This window comes from Orcinus orca, chromosome 6 (assembly GCF_937001465.1).
Source record: "Orcinus orca chromosome 6, mOrcOrc1.1, whole genome shotgun sequence".
Taxonomy (NCBI): domain Eukaryota; kingdom Metazoa; phylum Chordata; class Mammalia; order Artiodactyla; family Delphinidae; genus Orcinus; species Orcinus orca.
In genome coordinates this window covers 19,911,083-19,932,071 of record NC_064564.1, presented here as the reverse complement: position 1 = coordinate 19,932,071, position 20,989 = coordinate 19,911,083, and the positions used below count along the sequence as shown (strand labels likewise).

The following is a 20,989-nucleotide window of genomic DNA, read 5'->3' as shown; positions in this document are numbered from 1 at the left end:
TCCCTTCCGTCAAGGTTTGCTTCATGTGTTAAGGAGCTCTGGTACAAATGTTTATAATTTTTATTTTTTCTTAGAGAATTGATCCTTTTCTCATTATATAAATTCCTTTTTTGTTCCTTGTAAAACGTTTGACTTAAAGTCTAGTTTGTCTGATATTAGTACAGGCACCTTGTTCCCTTTTGCTTACTATTTGCATGGGATATTTTTCCATTCTTCACTTTCAACCTGTGGATGTCCATAAATTTAAACAGAATCCCTTGTAGACAGTGTAGACAGCTTATAGTTGGATTCTGTTTTTTATCCATTCTGCCAGCTTATGCATCTTAATTGGTGAGTTTAATCCATTATACTTAATTACTGATAGAGAAGGACTTTTTTTTGCCATTTGTGACATTTGTTTTCTGTATGCTTCATTAAATTTTTGTCCCTTCCTTATTGCCTTCTTTTGTGTTTATTGTTTTTGGAGTGACACATTTTGATTCCCTTCTCACTTCCTTTTCTGTATACTTTGTAAATATTTTCTTTTTGGTTATCACAGGGGTTACATACAATATCCTAAAATCATAACAATCTGTTTTAAACTGTCAACAACTTAACTTCAATAATATACAAAAATTCTACTCCTTCACCGCACCACTCCTCCAGTCTGTTATTGATGTTAAAAAATACATCCTTATATATTGTGTATCCATTAACATAGAAATTATGTTAATTTTTAATTTTCTTACTTTTAATCCTATAGTATATAAAAAGTGTGATTACCAACCATGTTGCAATACTCATGTTTTTTATATTTCGCCATTTATTTACCTTAACCAGAGAGCTATATATTTTCTTCTAGCTTTGAGCTACTTGTCTAGCATTTTATCATTTCAACTTGAAGGACTCCCTTTAGTATTTCTGGTAGGGAAGGTCTAATGATAGTAATTCCCTCCAAGTTTTGTTTATCTTGGAATGCCTTAATTTCTCCTTTATTTTGAAGTACAGTTTTGCCGATATAGGATTTTTAGTTTATAAGGCTTTTTTTTTTCCTTCAGTACTTAAAATACATCATCCCAGTGCGTTCTGGACTGCAAGGTTTCTGCTGAAAAATCTGCTAAAAATTTTATTTGGCATCATTAATACATGATGACTCAGTTGTCTATTGATTCTTTCAAGATTCTTTGTTTTTTACTTTTTTCAGTTTGATTATAATGTGGTTTAGTGTGGGTCTATTTGATTTTACTCTACAGTTCGTTTAACTTGTATTTTTTTATCCAAGTATTTCATAGTTTGGGAAGGTTTTGTCCATTATTCCTTCAGATGAGGTTTCTGCTGTTTTCTCACTCTTTTTTCTTCCTGGATTCCCATGATGTCTTCTTTTTTGGATTCCCATAATTCCATTAGGGTCGGTTCACATTTCTTCATTGATTTTCCTTTTGGCTCTGAGAACTAATAATTTCAAATGATTTGTCTTCAAGTTTGCTGATGCCTTCCTCTGCCTGTTTCAGTCTGCTTTTGAACCCCTCTTGTGAAATTTTCAATTTAGTTACACTTTTAACTGCACATTTGCTTTTTTGAAATAAATTCTGTCTTTGTTGATATTCTCACTTTGTTGATATATCATCTTCCTGATTTCCTAGGCAGTTGTTTTCAAGAGTTCATCCAGCCACTCTGAAGCCTGTCTTTCTTTAGTGTCACTTTCTAGAGATTTATTATGTTCCTTTGAATGGGCCACATTTCCCTGTTTTTTTCTGTGTTTTGTGAGCTTTTGTCAAAAATTGCATATTGAAAAAAACAGCCACCTCTCCCAGCCTTGTAGACTGGATACTTGCAGAGGAAGGCCTTCACTACTCAGCCTGGTGTAATGACTTAAGGTCTTCTCAGATCTTTTCTGAGGATGTGACTTCACTGGGCCTGTGTATGAAGCCCAGCCACAGTCCCCTAATTCTGCCACACACAGAGCTCCTTTAAAATATTTCATTTCCCCAAGAGCCTCACCCCTGTCTTCTTGGCCCTTAAATGTTCTGTTGTATTCCTCTGTTAGTAATCTCTGCCCTCCAGGTGTGTGCAGGTCTACAGTTGCCATGAAGTTTTCATGGGCCATTGAATCCATCATTGCTTTCACAGCTACCAATCTGATATAAAAAATATTCCACTATTCCTATCTCAGCTGTGAGTCATGTGAGACAGAAATCAGACTCTCAGACATTGCCTGGCATGCCACACATTGCAATCAAGTTGCACTCTTTTACTTTTCTCCCAATGGAGGACCAGTAATTGGGCAGCTTTCACTCTCCTGCACCATATTGAGTCAGGAATGGGTTAGGATAAGAGTGAGCAAAAATGTCACGAAATTTGCTATCATTTAGAGAGTGACTCTTTCTTGATTGGGCATTCACTTTGTTGCTTCAGATTACTGACTGGTTTCTAGAGCTCCCACAAAGCTATTTGTATTCTATTGTTTAGGTCAGTGTTTTCATGGGGTTACAGACCTGGAGTTTCCTATTCTGCCATCTTACCTATATCACTGCTGTCCTTCATTTTTGGAAGATGGTTTTACCAGATATAGAATGCTTGGTTAACAGTGTTTTTCTTTCAACACGTGAATATGAAATCCACCAGCCTTCTCCCTTGACGCTTTGAAAATTCTCTTTGTTGTTAGTTTTTGCAATTTTAATATAGTGTTTTTGTGTAGATCTCCTGTTGGAGTTCACTGAGTTTCTTGGATATGTACTTTCATGTATTTTATCATATTTGAGGAGTTTGGAACAATTATCTCTTCAAATATTTTCCCTGACTTTCTATCCCTTTCTCTCCATGCAGGATTCCTATTATGGATATGTTGTCATACTTGATGATGTCTCGTAGGTCTTTTACATTCTGCTCGTTATTCTTCACTCTTTCCTCTTTCCACCCCTGAGTGGATAGTCTCAATCAGTTCTTCTTCAAATGTGCCAATTCTTTATTCTGCCTTCTTAAGTCTGCTAATGAATCCCCCTAATGACTTTCTTATTTCAGTTGTGGCACTTTTCAACTCTAGAATATATATTTGATTCCTTTTTGTAATTTCTTTCTCTTTGTTAGTATTCGTCACTTGGTGAGACACCATTTTCCTGATTTCCTTTTAGTTCTTTGTCCAAAATTTCATTTAGTTCTATGGGAATATTTAAGAGAGTGATTTAAAGTCTTTTTAATGCCTGGACAATGTGTATATGTGTATGTCCACATTGTGTGGACAGTGTATATATATATATATATATATATATATATATATACACATTTTTTTCCTCATTCATGGATCATACTTTGTTGTTTGTTTTCATACCTCATAACTCTTTGTTGAAAATTTATATGTTAAATAATATAAAGTAGAAATTCTGGAAATCAGATTCTCCCTTCCCATCAGGATTTTCTGTTATAGCTGTTTGTTGCTGGTGTTGTTGTTGGTGGTGGTATTGCTCCTGTTTGTTGAAATCCAGCTTGCATTTGGGAAGATGTAATGGTTGTTACAGGTTGGAAGGAAGCTTTATGATATGAGAAGCCCATACCATTTTTTGTGATTTTATTTTAAATTAATATAAAATGGTGTTGGTTTATTGGATATATTTTTATGTTCCATGCTACTAACATTTAAGATTCAAACATTTGACAAAAGTGTATTTAGGACTTTTCATAAGTATTTGATTGAGAGTATTCAGTGGTGATATTTTGTTTATTGTATATACATGGGTCTCTTTCTGGGCTCTCTAGTTTGTTCCATTGGTCGATATGTTTGTATTTAACCCAGTACTATTCTGTTTTAATTACTGTAGCTTGGTAATATGTTTTTTTGTTTTTTTTTTTTTTTTTTGCGGTACGCGGGCCTCTCACTGTTGTGGCCTCTCCTGTTGCGGAGCACAGGCTCCAGACACGCAGACTCAGCAGCCATGGCTCTCGGGCCCAGCCGCTCCGCGGCATGTGGGATCTTCCTGGACTGGGGCACAAAACCGTGTCCCCTGCATCGGCAGGTGGACTCTCAACCACTGTTCCACCAGGGAAGCCCGGTAATATGTTTTGAAAGCAGGAAGTGTGATCCCTTAAGGTTTATTCTTCAAAAGATTGTTCTGGCTATTTGGGGTCTTTTGTGGTGCCCTATGAATTTTTGGATTGCTTTCTCTATTTCTGTATTGAACACCATTGGGATTTTAATAGGGACGTCATTGAATCTGTGGACCACTATGGTAGTATGTACATTCTGAAAATAGTAATCATGAACATGGGAGGTCTTTCTGTATTATCAGTGTCTTCTTTAATTTTCCTCATCATTTTTTTATACTTTTGAGTGTACAGGTGTTTCACCTCTGGTTATGTTTATTTCTAAGTATTTTATTCTTTGCATTGAAGTTGATAATGGGATTCTTTTCTTAATTTACTTTTCAAATTTTTCATTGTTAGTGAGTAGAAATGGAATTGACTTCTGTATGTTGATTTTTATATATTTCTACTTTAGTGAATTCATTTTCTGTGGAGTTGGTAAGACTTGCTACCAAAAAAATTGTGTCATTTAAAAGATAATGTTACTTCTTCCTTTCTGATGTGAATGTCTTTTATTTCTTCTCCTTACTTAATTTATCTGTCTAGGATTTCCAGAACTATGCTGAATAAAAGTGGCAAGATTGGACATCCTTGCCTTCATGGTCATAAAGGAAAAGCTGTCACTTTTTCACTATTGAGTTTGATATTAGCTGTGTCCTTTTCATATTTGGCCTTCTTTATGTTCATTTCCTTCTATTCCTAGTTTATGGAGGATTTTTATCTGAAAGAATGTTGAGTTTTTTCCAAATCCTTTTTCTGCATCTGTTGAGATGATCATGGTGGGGGTTTGTTTTGTTTTTTTCGTTCTGGTAATGTCATGTATCATGACATTGATTGATTTATGGATGTTGAACCATCCTTGAATCCCAGCGTCATATGTATAATCCACTTGGTCATGTGTATAATCCATTTAATGTGCTGTTTAATTTGGTTTGCTAGTATCTTGATGAGGTTTGTAACATCTGTGTGCATCAGGGATATTTTATCTTTTCTTGTAGTGTCTTTATCTGGTTTTGATATCAGGGTAATGCTGGACTTGTAAAATTAGTTTGGAAGAGTTCACCGTTTTTCAGTATTTAGCAAGAGCTTGCTATGGTTTGAATATGTCCTTCCAAATTTCATATGTTAAAAACCTAATGCCTGATGTGATAGTAAGAGTAGGTGGGGCCTTTGGGAGTTGCTTAGGTCATGAGGGCAGAGCACTCATAAATGGGATTAGTGCCCTTATTTTTTTTTTTTAATAAAAGGCTCCAAAGATACCTCTAGCCCCTTTCATGATGTGAGAACACAGAGAGAAGGTACCAACTATGGGTCAGAAAGAATAGTCTCATCCAAGTGTGATGATGCCATAATGTCAGACTTCCAGCCTCCAGAATGGTGAGCTATTATTTATAAGCTACTCAGTCAGTGGTATTTTGTTAGAGTATCCCAAATGGAGTAAGCAAGAGTTTCAGAAAGATTGGCATTAATCTTCTTCAAATGGTGAGATAATTCATCTGTGAAGACATCTGATCTTGGACTTTTCTCTGCTGAGATTCTTTTGATTACTGATTCAATCTCCTTACCAGTTTTAGATCTCTTTAGGTTTTCTATTTCTTTTTTACTTAATCTTTGCAGGTTGTGTGTTTCTAGGAATTATCCATTTCTTCTAGGTTATCCAATTGGATATGCAATTAATCATAACAGTCCCTTATAATCCTTTGTATCTCTGTGGAAACCATTTTATGTTTCCTTTCATACCTGTTTGATTTTATTGGGATCTCTTTCTCTCTCTGTCTTTGTTAGACTAGCTAAGGATTTGTCAATTTTTGTTTTTCTTTTTAAAAAACTCGGCTCTTAGTTTCATTAATCTTTTCTATTGTTTTTCTAGTCTGTATTTCATTTATTTCTGCTCTGCTCTTTATTTCCTTACCTCTGCTAAATTTGAGCTTACTTTGTTCCTTTTGTTTCTTGAGGTATGCTGTTAAGTTGTTTATTTGAGATTTTTCTTTTATCTTAATCTAGGGATTTATGACTATAAACTTCCCTTGTAGAACTGCTTTTGATGTATCCCATATGTTTTGGTATACTGTTTTCATTTTAATTTTTTTCAAGATATTTTCTAATTTCTCTTTTGTTTTCATTTTTGAAAACAAAATAATCTTTCTCAAGATTATATTATTTAATTTCCACACATTGTGAATTTTCCAGCTTTTTTTATCTTGCTTTTTATTTACATTCCATGGTGAACAGAAAAAATACTTATTATAATTCAGTCTTGCTAATTTTATTAAGACTTGTTTTGTGACCTAATATGTGATCTAGGAGAAAGTTCCATGTAGAGTTGAGAATAATATCTAACTGTTGGTTCGAATTTTCTATATATGGCTCTTAGGTCCATTTGGTTTATAATGTTGTTGAAAGTTAACTATTCCTTTATTGATTTTAGGTCTGTATGTTCTATCCATTATTGAAAATGTCCTGTGACACTTCAAAAATTCGTATCAGGGATTTCTCATTGACTCCATGCTGGCCCACAGTGAAGCTAAAAATAGTATTTCCTGCAGGCAGTCTTTTTCTTTAAGCTACAATGCAAAGAAACAGAATGACAGTCCCCGCTTTTGTTTCTGTTCTATTTTTTCTAAATATTTATTTATTTGGCTGCTCCAGGTCTCAGTTGTGGCATGTGGGATCTTCGTTGCCGCATGTGGGATCTAGTTCCCTGATCAGGGTTCAAACCCAGTCCCCCTGCACTGGGAATGTGGAGTCTTTTTTTTTTTTTTAATCGGAGTATATTTGCTTTACAGTGTTGTGTTAGTTTCTGTTGTACAGCAAAGTGAATCAGCTATACATATACATATATCCCCCCTTTACTGGATTTCCTTCCCATTTAGGTCACCACAGAGCCCTGAGTAGAGTTCCCTGTGCTATACAGTAGGCTCTCATTAGTTATCTATTTTATATATAGTATCAAGCGTGTATATATGTCAATCCCAGTCTCCCAATTCATCCCACACCCGCTTTCCCCCTTGGTATCCATGCATTTTTTCTCTACATCTGTGCCTGTATTTCTGCTTTGTAAATAAGATCGTCTATACCAATTTTTTCAGATTCCAAATATATGCGTTAATATACGATATTCGTTTTTCTCTTTCTGACTTACTTCACTATGTATGACAGTCTCTAGGTCCATCTACATCTCTACAAATGACCCAATTTTGTTGCTTTTTATGGGTAATATTCCACTGTATATATGTACCATATCTTCTTTATCCATTCCTCTGCTGATGGACATTTAGGTTGTTTCTATGTCCTGGCTATTGTGAATAGGGCTGCTGTGAACATTGGGGTGCACTTGTCTCTTCTTTCTCTTTAAGCTACAATGCAAAGAAACAGAAGAACAGGTGTTTCCCTTTAATTACTTAGAGTGTGACACCGCCCCCCCCTTTGTTTCTGTTCTGAACACTGGCCACAAAATACTTGCAGTTTGACACAATACTTGCCAATGAAATACCACCTGAGAGATTCTGAGAACTTACTTGTTTTCCTGATCCAGCATGGCTCCTTCCAACTTCTGTTGTCCTTTATAGGTCAATCATGCACACTTGAAAGCAAAATAACACTTTCCAAAGATGCTGTGGCAGGGTGATAAAACTTACCTGGGTCCTTCATCACATCATTGAGCTATCTCTCCAGCCCTGGATTTCTTATTAGGTGAGAAGGATAAACTGCAATATATTTAAGCCACTGCCGTATAATTTCCTGTATTCTTGGTAAAGAATGACCCACCTGGAAATGGCATTTCGAGGTGCAGACCTCAATATTTAAAATTGGCTGAATGGGGGTAGAAGAGAATATTCAGTTATTCCAGGCAAGAACATTAGACATCTTTATTACATGGTGATGAAAATGTGTGCTCAAACAGGTACGTACTTATCCTGGGACACAAAATATAGGGTAAGGAGAAATGATAAAAGAAAAAAAATCGAGAATTTTAACTTGGGTGTGTTATATTTTGCTACTTTCTATGCAGTCCTCAAAGGCAGGGATGATTTCAGACTTCAGCCAACCATTCTGCTCAAAACATAGAAGAATGAAATATAGCTTTGCTAAGGGAACATTCTCTAACTGAAGGCTGTAATGTATATTGAGTCAAAGAGTTATGATTTGGATTTCTGTGAGTTGAAATAATAACAGCTAACATTTATATGATACTCCCTACATGCTAAACACTGTTGTAAGCACTTTACATTTATTAACATATTTAATCCTCACAACAGCCCTGTGATGGATGCCATTATCTGCAACATCCTTCCCGTATTGACAGATTTCTAAATGGAGGCCCAGAGAGGTTAACTACCTTGCCCCTAAGGTCACACATATAAACTGTGATTTGAACTCTGGTTATTTGGCTGCAAATTCCATGATCTCCAAACCTACCCTATAGCACTTCTCTTCCCCAAACTAAAAATATAACAGAGTGGCTACTACCCGTATTTACAAGGTATAAGAAGAGAATGCCCAGCCATTCTTAAGCGAACACGTGGGACTGTTCATAATTACCTCAAGGCAATTCAGTTAAGGGAAGAGGGGATAAATCATAGAGGCCAGCTGATAAATGCAAAATCTTAACAGGCTTAAAAATGTTACGAAAAAAACAGTTGATGACTGTTCCATGTGGGATGCACCAGAAATAGAGCTGGGATCTGCAACATGAGTTTAACTCAGGTCACATCTGGCTTGATGTGAGGATGCTGAGAGCCTTGTGAGGGAGAAAAGTTTACCCCATGCCCCTACAGAGACCACACACTGTGAATTCTCCTGTAAGGGAGATTGGGGTTCATCATCTCCTCTACAGCAGCAGTGGCGCTAATGCCATTGTTCTTGGTTACTATTTTTTCAGGACTTGTGCAATGCTAGAGGTTGCACTGTCCAGTGCCTCCACTTCCTCATCAGCAGTCACTGCTGAAGCATACCAGGGATTAGGAATACTCCATCTAACACTACACGTGGGGTCATCCTTGCCTCTAGCTAAAAGGTGATTCATCTCTACAATCTCATCTGCTTCTTAGGACTACTGCCAGTACCAACTGCATTGGGTCAGGCTCACCAGAAGCAAAACTTCAACGGGGACACATGGGGCAATGATTGAGAGAATGCTCTCATCAACAGGGGAGTGGGGAAGACAGGATAGGGCAGGGGGAAAAAGCAAAACAAAGATGTGATCTGGAAAGAGACTAAGATCTGGATGCTAGATGTGCTCACTGCTACTGGAGCATTCTTCTTGGACTTTTCAGTGGGCAGACATAGAAAATACATGGGTGTATACACACATATACAAATATATATGCATACAAATATGCATGGGCACATAAGCATGTACAGACACACGTATACAGATCTTACCAAATCTTAAGTTCACACCAGTACTTCCAACTCCCGCTCATCCTCATGGGATTCTTCCCTGCTTTGTCCCATTCCATATTTGTATGACTTCTCTTCCACAGTGAGAACCCAGGCTCCCAACAACATGTACTCATTTGCTGAATCCTATAATGCACCCAAAGTAGTTTCAAAACTGCTTCACCGTACTGCTATAAGAACCAAACCTACTGAAGAGTTGAAGAGTTCTTTGTAATTCTAACAAACATATAAAGATAAACTGCCCAAGACTGAGGATATATAGTCAAATACTATGTTCATTATTTTTCCTTCTTTCTGACACAAGAGGTAACAAACTATATATGCTTTTTTCCCTTTGCTCTTTTCACTTAATAACATTTCCTCCATAATATTTCATTAATATCTTCTTTCTCAGACTTTTTCTCACATGCGTTTTACTCCATTGTGTATATGCTGCAGTTGATAGAGCCTCCTATACTTAAACATTCAAGCCATTTTCAGTATTTTGCAACTGTAAATAATGCTGTGAAAAAGAACCGTGTGCCTGTGTATATTCATAAAATTGCAAGTGACTCTTTAGATTCTTAGAAGTGTGCTTGCTGTGTCAATAGATATGTATGTGTATACAGTTTAAATATTGGCCAGTTCCCCTCTAAAAGGCTTCTACCATTCTGCTTTCCCACCAACAATATATTAAAATGTCTATTTCCTAACAGTGTCACTAATTCAGAGCACTGTCAAGCTTTTGAATTTTTGTCAAGCTGATGAGTGAGAAATGGTATCTCAGCGTAGTTATAATTTGCATTTCTCTTATCATGAGTGAAGTTGAACATCTTCTCATTTCTTTATACCTCTTTTGGTAAACTGTCTGATCATGTCTTGTGTCCATTTTTCTATAGGACATCTGGTATTTTCTTCTTGGTTTTTAAAAGTTCTTATAAAGTGGTGATATTAACCCTTCAACTGTGAAAGATATTGATTTATATGGTGATATACTTGTCTTCCAATCATTTGTCTTTTGATGTTACTTGTGGTATTTTTTTGCCATGTGAAAGGTTTTTTTTTTTTTTTTCTGGGCAGCCCCACATGATCTGTGGGATTTTAGTTCCCTGACCCGGGATCGAAGGCAGGCCCTCAGCAGTGACAGCTCAGAGTCCTAACCCCTGGACCGCCAGGGAATTCCCAGGACCATGAAGGCTTGAACATAGGGAACTTCAGCCCATTTCCCTGTCGTGCAACAGTAGAGATCCAATTGCAAGGTAATATTACAGAGACCTATTTTCAGGCCATTTTTCCCCATTCCCCAACTTATACAATGGCCAGGCAATGTTACAATAGAGTTTAAGTTTTTCCCTTTTCAGCCGTCTCTTTTGAAAATTTCCAATTTTTAAGGATACAATCCAGAGGTGTTTCTTCTGGCTTAGACGAGGATCATCCCATGTTGAATAACGTGGAACTGTGAAAAAGCGCTCCTAGAAATGAAGTACAGTGTCCCAGAGACGTCTACCAGGAGGCTTTTGTCCTATAATATTTTCCTATGCTGGGGGTATTCCTCAAGTTTGAGCATCTCTAAAGCCTAGGATGTGGGCTGCTTGGAAGTGGCCATCCAATAGGTAATCTGTAACAAATGGTATGAGCTGCCAAGGCCTTGAGTGAAAGGGGTCCTAGAGGTGCAAAACAGGAAGTCCTGGAGGAATTGGAGTTGGGTGCAATGGGAAATGCTACGGAGGTCAGGACCTATGGGCCTACATTGGGAGTATTCCCACAGGGGATTTTTTTTTGGACATAGAATAAGGTGACAGACTAGACAGCAGAACAACGCCAAACCTTTTCCCCTATCTGTTTGGCAGCTATGAGAAAACTGGGGAGAGCCTGATGATTCCATCTGACACAGGCAACAATGAGTTTCGACAATGTTTCCCATGTAATTTAACATACCAAGTGAACACAGTTAGTTTAGGAACTCTGTTTGGAGGCTCCAGGGGCCCCATGAAGCCTCCCAAAATTAACTGAAGTCAAAAGAATTCCAATTATAATTTGATATTTGGGAAATCTGTCAAACATTTCCAGAACTTTTAAAACACCCAGTCAAATAGAATCATAGGCTGCTGTGATACAATTATTCCTTGAGCAAAGGTGGAAAAAAAAAAGATTTCAAAAGTAAATACAGCTCACTTAAAGGCACAGAAACTCACACAATCTGTTATCAAAAGGAGCATTCCCAGAAAATGTTGTTTTCTTATGAGAGAAAGAACCCAAATCCAGTCTTATATCAGCCTACTCTTGATAAGACCCAGTTACCTAATTAAAGTTAATCCAACCTTAGAAAATCCCGACCACATACAAAATTCTTTTCTCAATGTTCCGTTTCCACAAATCTTCTGCAACTTTCTGTAGCCGTATTTTGTCCCTTCTTTTTTCCGTTCAGAAATAACCAGCTGTAGGACAAAATCACATATTTCCTTCTAACAAAATACATTTCCATTCCTCATACCTTCTTTTCTGAAAGCACACATCCTACTTTCCTTAAGCCACCATGAACTGTCTTTTACATTAGCATTCCCTGATTGGAATATCCCATAACCTGTTGGGAAGATCCCATGGGAAGATCCCATGTACCTTTAGAGGGGTGGGATAGGGAGTGTGGGAGGGAGGGAGGTGCCAGAGGAAAGAGATATGGGGATGTATGTGTATGTATAGCTGATTCACTTTGTTATAAAGCAGAAACTAACACACCATGGTAAGGCAATTATACTCCAATTAAGATGTTACAAAAATATAAGATAAAAATAAATAAATAAAGCTTCAGTTTCCCTAAGTGCAAATCTTTGCACTGAAAGTGTGGGAATCTTTCAGTTTTTGAATCAAGACTGGGTTCTTGAAGTCTTTCTGTTTCTGGATTCCAAGGTTTTAATCAACCATGGATCTGAGAGGACTTGCTTCAACTCAAAGGTCATGCTTGGGCTCTGGCCCATTGCAGGCCACTGACAAATATGCTGATTTCCCATTGCTATAAGAGGAGCTTGGGAAAAGTGGAAGGAAAACACATGTATGACTTCTCCCCTCTGAGCCTGCCTGATGAAGTTAGAATGATTATGATTTAAGAGTGTTTCACTCTCTGAACCTCACTTTACCCTTCTCCCAACCCAGCTCAGCTATCTACTTTGTAAGCTTATTAGGTGAACTGAGTAACACAGGAAAAAAATTATGGTTTTTAAGATTGAAAGAGGAGAAATGTAGGCAAAGACTTATGAGCCAGAGTCTTTATTAAGGAAAGGCGTGTTTATGGTTTGAGGATATGCTTATGGTTCCATATTAGGAGGAAAAAGAATATATATGTGAATTATTTGTAGGGTCATAATTTGGTACCGTGTTTCTCAACAGAGGTGCTACAGGCATTTTGAACAGAGCCTGTCTTCATTGGGTGGGATGTGCCAGCATCCCTGGCCATTGCCTAGTAGTGTGTCAGGAACAGTCCCTAATCATAGGACAAACAACCACGTTCCCAGCATTCTCACACCACGTACACAACACATACACACCACGCATACACCACACACACACACAGACTGTTCCTCCCTGAGGACAGGAACCCTGTATTTCTTGTTTTAATATCCCAGCTTCTGCCCTAGGCAGGGCCTGGCACCTAGGAGATACCCCAGGTGCTGCCACCCTGGTCCTATAGACCCTCATTTCTTGCCTGGACCTCCAGACTGGTCTCCGAGATCCCACCCTGTGTGCTATACTTTAGTCTCCACATAGCTGTCTGAGTGTTTGCTTTAAAGCAGGATTCATGCCAGTTTCCTGCTCATTACCCTCAGTGCCTTCTCATTTATGCCTAGAAAAAAGTCGAAACTCCTTACCTTGGCTCTCAGGCCCTGCGTAATGTTGGCCCCTACTCCTCTCTGCTCATCTCCTACTACATCCCTCACCCACACCATCCCAGCCAGCAGGCCTCCTTCCTGCTTGAATATGCCAAGGCCATCACCACCTCAGGGCCTCCACCTTGGCTGCCTCCGTGGCCTCGCTTGCTCTCCCTGCTAACCTTGGCATGACTCATTTCTTTACATGTACAACTCAGCTGCTCCTGTGAGGAGTTTTACTTGATCGTATGAGCTACAACAGGCAACCCATAATAGCACATCTCCCTGTTTTACTTCCTTTACACCACTTCTTAGATCTAAAACAATTTGTCTTATTTACTTCATTTACCCTGTTGATGCCAAAAGCTCAGCTTCTCTGTACACCGGCGCTAAATCAAATCTCGGAGACAGAGTTTTGGGTGAAGTAGAAAAGGATAGCTTTCTTACTTTGCCAGGCAAAGGGGGACACAGCAGGCTCCTGCCTCGAAAAACTGTGTGTCTCCTTGGAGAGGATAGTGAGAAGTTTTAAAGTAATGGTTCAAAGATGCATGATCAGCCCTTAGACATTCTTCTGATGAGGTGGTTGTGAGGTAAGTAGGAGTCAGCATCATCGACCTTCAGGTTCCAACTGGTCTGGGGTCTACATGCTTGTGGGCAGCATACCATTGTTAATCATTAACTTCTCCCACCTGGAGGGGTTTTCAGTATCAGAAAACAGCTCAAAGATGTTGTTTTGTGTATCCGTTGCTGGGGAGCCAGGACCTTGCCCCAAGGCTGCACTGTTGTTTCTCTTGACTGTTTCTCACTGGTCTCACATCCCCTCCCTTCCCTAATTAACAACTCCTTGAATCTGCCCGGTGGAACTCAGAGAAGGTCATGGAGGCTGAATGAAGTCTATTTCCTGTGATCAAAGAAATGGCGGACACAGAAAGGACCCCAGGACCCACAGGCCCCTGCTCGGTATCCCTGTCTCCCCCAACTAAGAATGTTCCTGTGTATCATTAGTGTCTAAAAGATACTGAACACAAGGACAGAGGAATAAATGAGTGATTGGATGAGAGGGTGGATGGGTGAGGCGTAGGTGGGAGGATGAATGGGTGGAAGGGAAGATGGTTGGGTGGGTGAAAGGATGGTAGACAGAGATAGATGGAGTGAGTGGAGACGGATCAAAAGATGGGTAAATGGGCAAATGGATGGAGGGGTGAGTAGATGAATTACAACTTCTGTAATATATTATATGGACCTAGAAAAGGCAAGAACTTCTCTGTGCACGAGGACATGCTGTGTGCTGGGGACTTCTCGAGAGGGAAGGCCATCTGCCGAGTGAGTAAGGCCATTTCCGTTCTTCCCTTGCCTGTTGTCAGGGCCTCAGTTTCTCTGGGGGAGGGGCTGTGTTGCCTCTACTGTCTTTGTGGAGACCCCTGGGACTTCCCATTTCCTCCCTCTACATGTCTTCCTGGCCTCCATTCCTTGGCAGAGTCCCCCAGGATAGCCCCTTCCTAAGCCCCTTGCACATAAGGGCATCTACTGGCAGCACCCTCAAACAGCATCTTTTTATGAGGCACACTTTAAAGTTTTTATTGAAGTATAACATACATACAAAAGAATATATTCATGCTCTTTTCATAAGTTGGATGAATTTTCACATAGTGACACAACACGTGACCAATACCCCAGAGGCCCCACTCACACCTCCTTCCTATCATCAACACCCAACAGAAACCACCACCTTCACTTTTGACACCTTAGATTCTGCATGTTCCATAAGTAGAATTCATTTCCAGTTGTCAATCTTTCATGTCTTAACATTGTATTTGTGAGATTCATCAACACTGTTACATGTAGTTATAGTTTGTTCAGTCTCCTTGCTCTAGAGGACTCTATTGTGTGAATTGAATTCTATGATCAGTTCTACTCTTGATGGGTATTTTAGAGGTTTCCCAGTTTTTCATTTCATTTCACTTCCAAATGTTTTCTCTTGTATTTCACAGAAGCCCTTGAGTAGAATTGTTGGATTAAAAGGTATGTGTATATTCAGCTTTGGCAGGTATTTCCAGACATCTCCAAAGAGGTTGCACACTTTCCACTCATCCCAGCAGTGGATGAGAGTTTAATATTTATTTATTTTATTTACGTATTTTCTTTATTTTTTTTGGCTGTGTTGTGTCTTAGTTGCATCACAAGGGACCTTCATTGAGGCATGCGGGATCTTTCGTTACGGTGCGTAGCCTGCTCCAGTTTCTCTCTAGTTGTGGATCTCAGGCTTCTCTCTAGTGGTCGCGTACGGGTTTTCTCTCTCTAGTTGCGGCGTGCGGGGATCCGGAGTGTGTGGGCTCTGTAGTTGTGGCACGTGGGCTCTCTTGTTGAGGCACACGAGATTATTAGTTGTGGCGTGAAGGCTTAGTTGTAAACCAACTATAGTTCAATTTTTAAAAATGGAAAATTTAAAAAAAATAAAGTATACATTCTAATGGTAAAAAGAAAATAAGAATTTGTGTTTATGTGTTCCCTTTCATGCAGAAGTGGGATGCTTACAGAGGCACTAAGCTCCTCATATTTGGAATCTGTACCCTAAAAAGGCTGTTCTGGGACCCAGATTCACAGACCACCGTAAGTGAGAGGGCTCATCTAGTAGTGCTGAGTCAGCCAACATTGAACACAATCCATGAGCACTGTCCCCTCTTCCTCCCAGAGACCATGGCAGACACTAGGAGCAGATCCCTGTCCTCTCTCCCTGGAGCCCAGATAGAACTGAAGGTTCACTAACAAAACCAGACGTGGCACATGACATAGAAGCTATTTGACACTCACGTGTCCCACCCATGTCCCACCCTTCCCACTCAGGTCCATAGATGAACAGGAGGAGGCCCACGCATGACAGCCCAGTTCATGGATACCAGACACAGGGCTGCATGTGGATGCTACTTCTCCTCACTCTCTCCTCATTTGTAAACATCTACCAATAAATAATATAAATAATCCCACACCTATAAAATTGTCAGTTGGAAATGATGGACACTTTAAAAGTTGCTGGTCATCTAATCCTAGACAAAGTCAGACTCCCGTATGAGGGAGAATTGATCCCACCAGTGCCTCCCACTGCAGTGGGCTTCGTCCTCCCTGCTCTGTATTTTTACTGATTTTATGGTTGCCTGCTCCCTTCCAGGGAACCCACGTAGTCAACCTAGTAAGTAACCTTTCCAAAAGGTTTCCCACGTTCATATAAATCTATACAAAAATATTAAAATGGAAAGATGCTTATCATAAAATATTAAGTCGTCATTAGACATAATTAAGTACGCACATAACATGGGTGGATGTCCCAATATAAAAAATACAAGTAAAACGTGCAGTTCTGGTAGGATGACAAAGTGCTCTGAACTAAATGACATCCTAAATCAACTCTCAGTACATACACGAGCATAAATATTTATAAATATTTCCACCATCATTTATCAATGACATTTCATAAAAATTACTCATTTTACTGAAAAGTTCTAGAACTCTACAACTTCTGCATATATCGGATGATAGTGTTCCTTCAAGTATTCGTCAAGTACCGGCTGTTTCATCCAGACTGGTGTCCAATCATGTGTCCCTTTCCAGAAGAAAAGGTAAAGTAGGGAAGCTGTAGTTTCATAAAGAGATTCTTTTAGACTCAGGACACAGCAGAGCCTGCTTCACCATCTTCATAGACATACTTTCCCGAGCCCAACAGGTGGTCCCGAATTGTCTCCTTTGCCAGTCTTTCCCCCAGCGTTTCCAAGGCATCCAGCAGGGTGTTGACTGAGGCCGCCCGTCCCTTGTTGCTGACCCAGGTCTCTAGCATTTCATACAAGGCATCCCGAGGGACCCGGACCCCTTCTCTGGCCAGAAGGATCTCATTTCGCGTGAGGCCCAACTGCCTCATGAGTGAGTCCCAGGAGTTAGGGGACACGGCGGTTGCAAAGTAATCGAAGAATAGTCTCAGACCTAGGTTGAGGGAAAGTCACAGAGACAGAGTTGGGACAGGCTTTAGAAAGGGCAGAGAACCCTCAGTCAGGCCTAGACCCCAGGGTGGGACCTGAGGAGCGCCCTCTGCTGGTGAACCTGCTGCTCTGCGTCCCTGACATGCTTCCCATCAGCAGAGAATCAGGCCACACTGCATGGGCCTCACCTGTGCCCAAGGCACTGCAGGGAGTCCAGGTTTCCAGAGAGTCCTGCCCTAAGGGGGGATGAGGGCCCACCAGGGAGGGGAGATGGACATCATGGAGGGAGAAGGCAGTCTGTGGTAGGAGACAGAGGGCGGGACACAGTGGTGCAACAGACCTCAGAGGAGGACACCTGCCGTTCTCACGAGAGTGAGGTCCCCTGGCTGCCACCTCTGCAGTGGGGACAGAGCAAGGGCCTGGAGGGAGGAAGGTCTCTGGCCTCACACCCAGCTCGGCCTCGCTGACTGACACTGTGGCAGAGCTAGATGGGGACAGACTCGGAGCAAGAATTTAACCCATAAAATGGAGCAAGCACCACCCACCTCACGGGACTGTACTGGGGATTCAATGAGACATGTGTGAAATGCAGTGCACACCACCGTCCATAGGTACATAAGGTGGGCCCCGATACAAATTTATATTTTCTAACGGCTACACTGAAAAACGTAAAAAGTAACAAGTAATAACTAATTTTCATAAAATAGGGTACTAACTCAATATATTGTAAAAATTTTCATTTCAGCATGTAATCAATATACAACAAACTGTTAATGAGACATATTACAGTCCTTTTTCCTACCAGTTCTTTGCAATACAGTATCGAGTTACACTACAGCTCATCAGATTTGGCCACAGGTCAGATGCTCCACAGCCTCCTGCGGCCCCTGGGTGCCCTGCTGGACGGCACAGCCCCTTAGATGCCTCAGGGTGGGCCAACCTGGCCCTGAGCAACAGGGGAGGAGGGAGGATGGGGGGCAGGGAAGGACAGGGAGGTGTTATGGGACACTGTTAGGGGACAGATGGGTGCAGGGTGGGGAGAAGAAGAGGGGGCAGAGAGGGAATTAGAGTCCCGAAGGTCCAATGACAAGCCATCCCTGCTCTGAGTTGCCCTAACAGCTATGGGGACGGCAATTAGGGCACTGTCCCTCCTCCCTCCACTCCTGCCCCAGTGCCCGGGAAAGCACTCACTTTCAGTGGGGTCTGCACCGTTTGCTGGAACCAGCAGCCTTCTTCTCGTGTGAGATGCTTCATCTTCTGTTGGTTCCTGTAAAACACAGTGGAGAACAGCCTTGGTCTTAATCAGGGGTCCTGGGTTCCAGAACTGAGCCCGGCAACCAGCCCGCTGCGTGACATGGGCAGCCACGTTCCCTCCCGGGTCTCTGTGGAGATGGAGAGAAACCTCTCACCCTGAGCAGTTCACAGGCTCATGTACTCATGGAGGGACATGTTCCCTGCAGTAATGCTCACTTCTTAAGTATCTGCTCCAGTTTTGACAACTGTATACAGCTGAGTAGCCATCACCCAATCAAGACACAGAACATTCCCAGCACCCAGACAGTCCCTTCTGCCCTTCTAGTCCTTTCCCACCCACCTCGTCAGGAGACAAGCACTCCATCCCAGCCTTCTTGTGACTCAAATGAAGAGTATTTACAAGGGCATTTTGGAAAATCTAAAGTAAGTGTCTATTCCATGTACATGAAGGTGCTTTGATCAGCAATAATGTACCATATCAATAGCCTAAATAAGGGAATGAAAGCATCTGATAGCCTCCATGGAGACTGGAAAGGCATTTGGTAGAAGTAAACATGAACTCTGACTTTGTAAAAGTACCTAAAAATAGGAGGCTGCATCCACAATGATAAAATTTTCTATATGAACACAAGAGTCAGCATCATTCCTAATGGTGAAATGTTGGAGGCATTCCCAATGGAATCAAATCAAGACCAAAATATCTGCCTTCTCTAAGCATCTTTGAACATAAGTTCTGGACTATGCAGCAAGCAAGATGTGAAGCAAAAATGAGGCAAAACTAGGGGAAGGGGGCAGAAAAAATAATTATGATTTTAATATGGCTGAATATTTTAAAAACCTAAGGTTTAAGCTACAGTACTTAAAAATGAGTGCATGTCTTGATGAATGTTAAAAACATAGCAGAAACAACATATTAGAAAATGAGATTATAAGAGGATCCAACCATTAAGAGTAATAAAGAAACAGCTTTGACAAGAAATAGTCATAACTTATCTGAAGAACTCAAATCTTATTGAGTCATAATAAAAACCCTTGACTTGAAATGCTATCTCCTTTTTTCATTCATATATTTTTTCATTGAGTTATAGTTGATTTACAATATTATATTAGTATCAGGTGTACAATGCAGATTCAGAATTTTTAGAGATTATACTCCATTTAAAGTGATTATAAAATATTGGCTATATTCCCTGTGCTGTACAATCTATTTTTGTAGATATTTGTTTTGTATATAATAATTTGTACCTCTTAATCCCCTACCCCTATTTTGGCCTCCCACCTTCCCTTTCCCCCTGGTAACCACTAATTTGTTCTCTATATCTGTGAGTCTGCTTCTTTCTTGTTATATTCATTTGTTTTTTTATTTCTTAAATGCCACATTAGGTGATAACATACAGTATTTGTCTTTCTCTGTCTGACTTATTTCATTAAGCATAATACCCTCCAGGTCCATCCATGTCGCTGCAAATGGCAAAATTTCATTCTTTTCTACGGCTGAGTAGTATTCCATTGTGTGTGTGTGTGTGTGTGTGTGTGTGTGTGTGTGTGTGTGTGTGTGTATACATGTATATCTCACATCTTCGTATCCATTAATCTGGGTTTTTTTCTTTCTTTTTTGTATTTATTGTGGTAAGAACACTTAACATGAGATCTACACTCTTAACAGATTTTTAAGAGTACAATACATTTATTATTATCTATAGGCACATTGTGGTAATGCAGATCTCTAGAATTCATCCATCTTGCACAACTGAAATTTTATACAAGTAGATTAGCAACTACCCATTTGCCCCTCTCCCTAGCCCCTGGCAAGCATCATTCTATTTCTTGCTTCTGTGAGTATGACTATTTTGGATATCTCATATAAGTGAAATCATGCAGTATTTGTCCTTTTGTGACTGGCCTATTTCACTTAGCATAATGTCCTCAAGGCACATCCATGTTGTAGCATATTACGGGATTTCCTTATTTTTTAAGGTTGAACAATATTCCATTGTATGTATATACCACATTTTCTTTTTTTTTAAATACATCTTTATTGGAATATAATTGCTTCACAATACTGTGTTAGGTTCTGTTGTACAACAAAGTGAATCAGCCATATGCATACATATATCCCCATATCCCCTCCCTCTTGAGCCTCCCTCCCACCATCCCTATCCAACCCCTCTAAGTCATTGCAAAGCACCTAGCTGATGTCCCTGTGCTATGCTGCTGCTTCCCACTCGGTATCTATTTTACTTTTGGTAGTGTATATATGTTGATGCTACTTTCGCTTCGCCCCAGCTTCCCCCTCCCCGCGGTGTCCTCAAGTCCCTCCTCTATGTCTGCGTCTTTATTCCTGCCCTGTCACTATGTTCATCAGTACCATTTTGTTTTTTTTAGATTCCATATATATACGTTAGCATACGGTATTTGTTTTTCTCTTTCTGACTTACTTCACTCTGTATGACAGACTCTAGATCC

At 40.1% G+C, this 20,989-nt stretch overlaps 1 protein-coding gene and 1 long non-coding RNA gene across 9 annotated transcripts in view; one reads left to right on the top strand and one right to left on the bottom strand.

The window, feature by feature from the left end:
• Nucleotides 1-20,989, top strand: part of LOC125964885 (uncharacterized) — a 123,834-nt gene that overhangs the window by 39,808 nt on the left and 63,037 nt on the right. The gene's annotated exons all lie outside the window — the stretch shown is intronic.
• Nucleotides 15,271-20,989, bottom strand: part of LOC101271509 (tumor necrosis factor receptor superfamily member 10A) — a 105,886-nt gene continuing 100,167 nt past the window's right edge. For all 8 annotated transcript variants that reach the window (XM_049711675.1, XM_049711680.1, XM_049711677.1 and 5 more), the window contains 2 exons: nucleotides 18,461-18,536; nucleotides 15,271-17,273 (listed from right to left, as the gene is read on the bottom strand). In XM_049711675.1, the coding sequence (XP_049567632.1) occupies nucleotides 16,960-17,273; nucleotides 18,461-18,536 (390 nt within the window). In that variant the 3' untranslated portion in view covers nucleotides 15,271-16,959. The remainder of the gene's footprint in view (nucleotides 17,274-18,460; nucleotides 18,537-20,989) is intronic.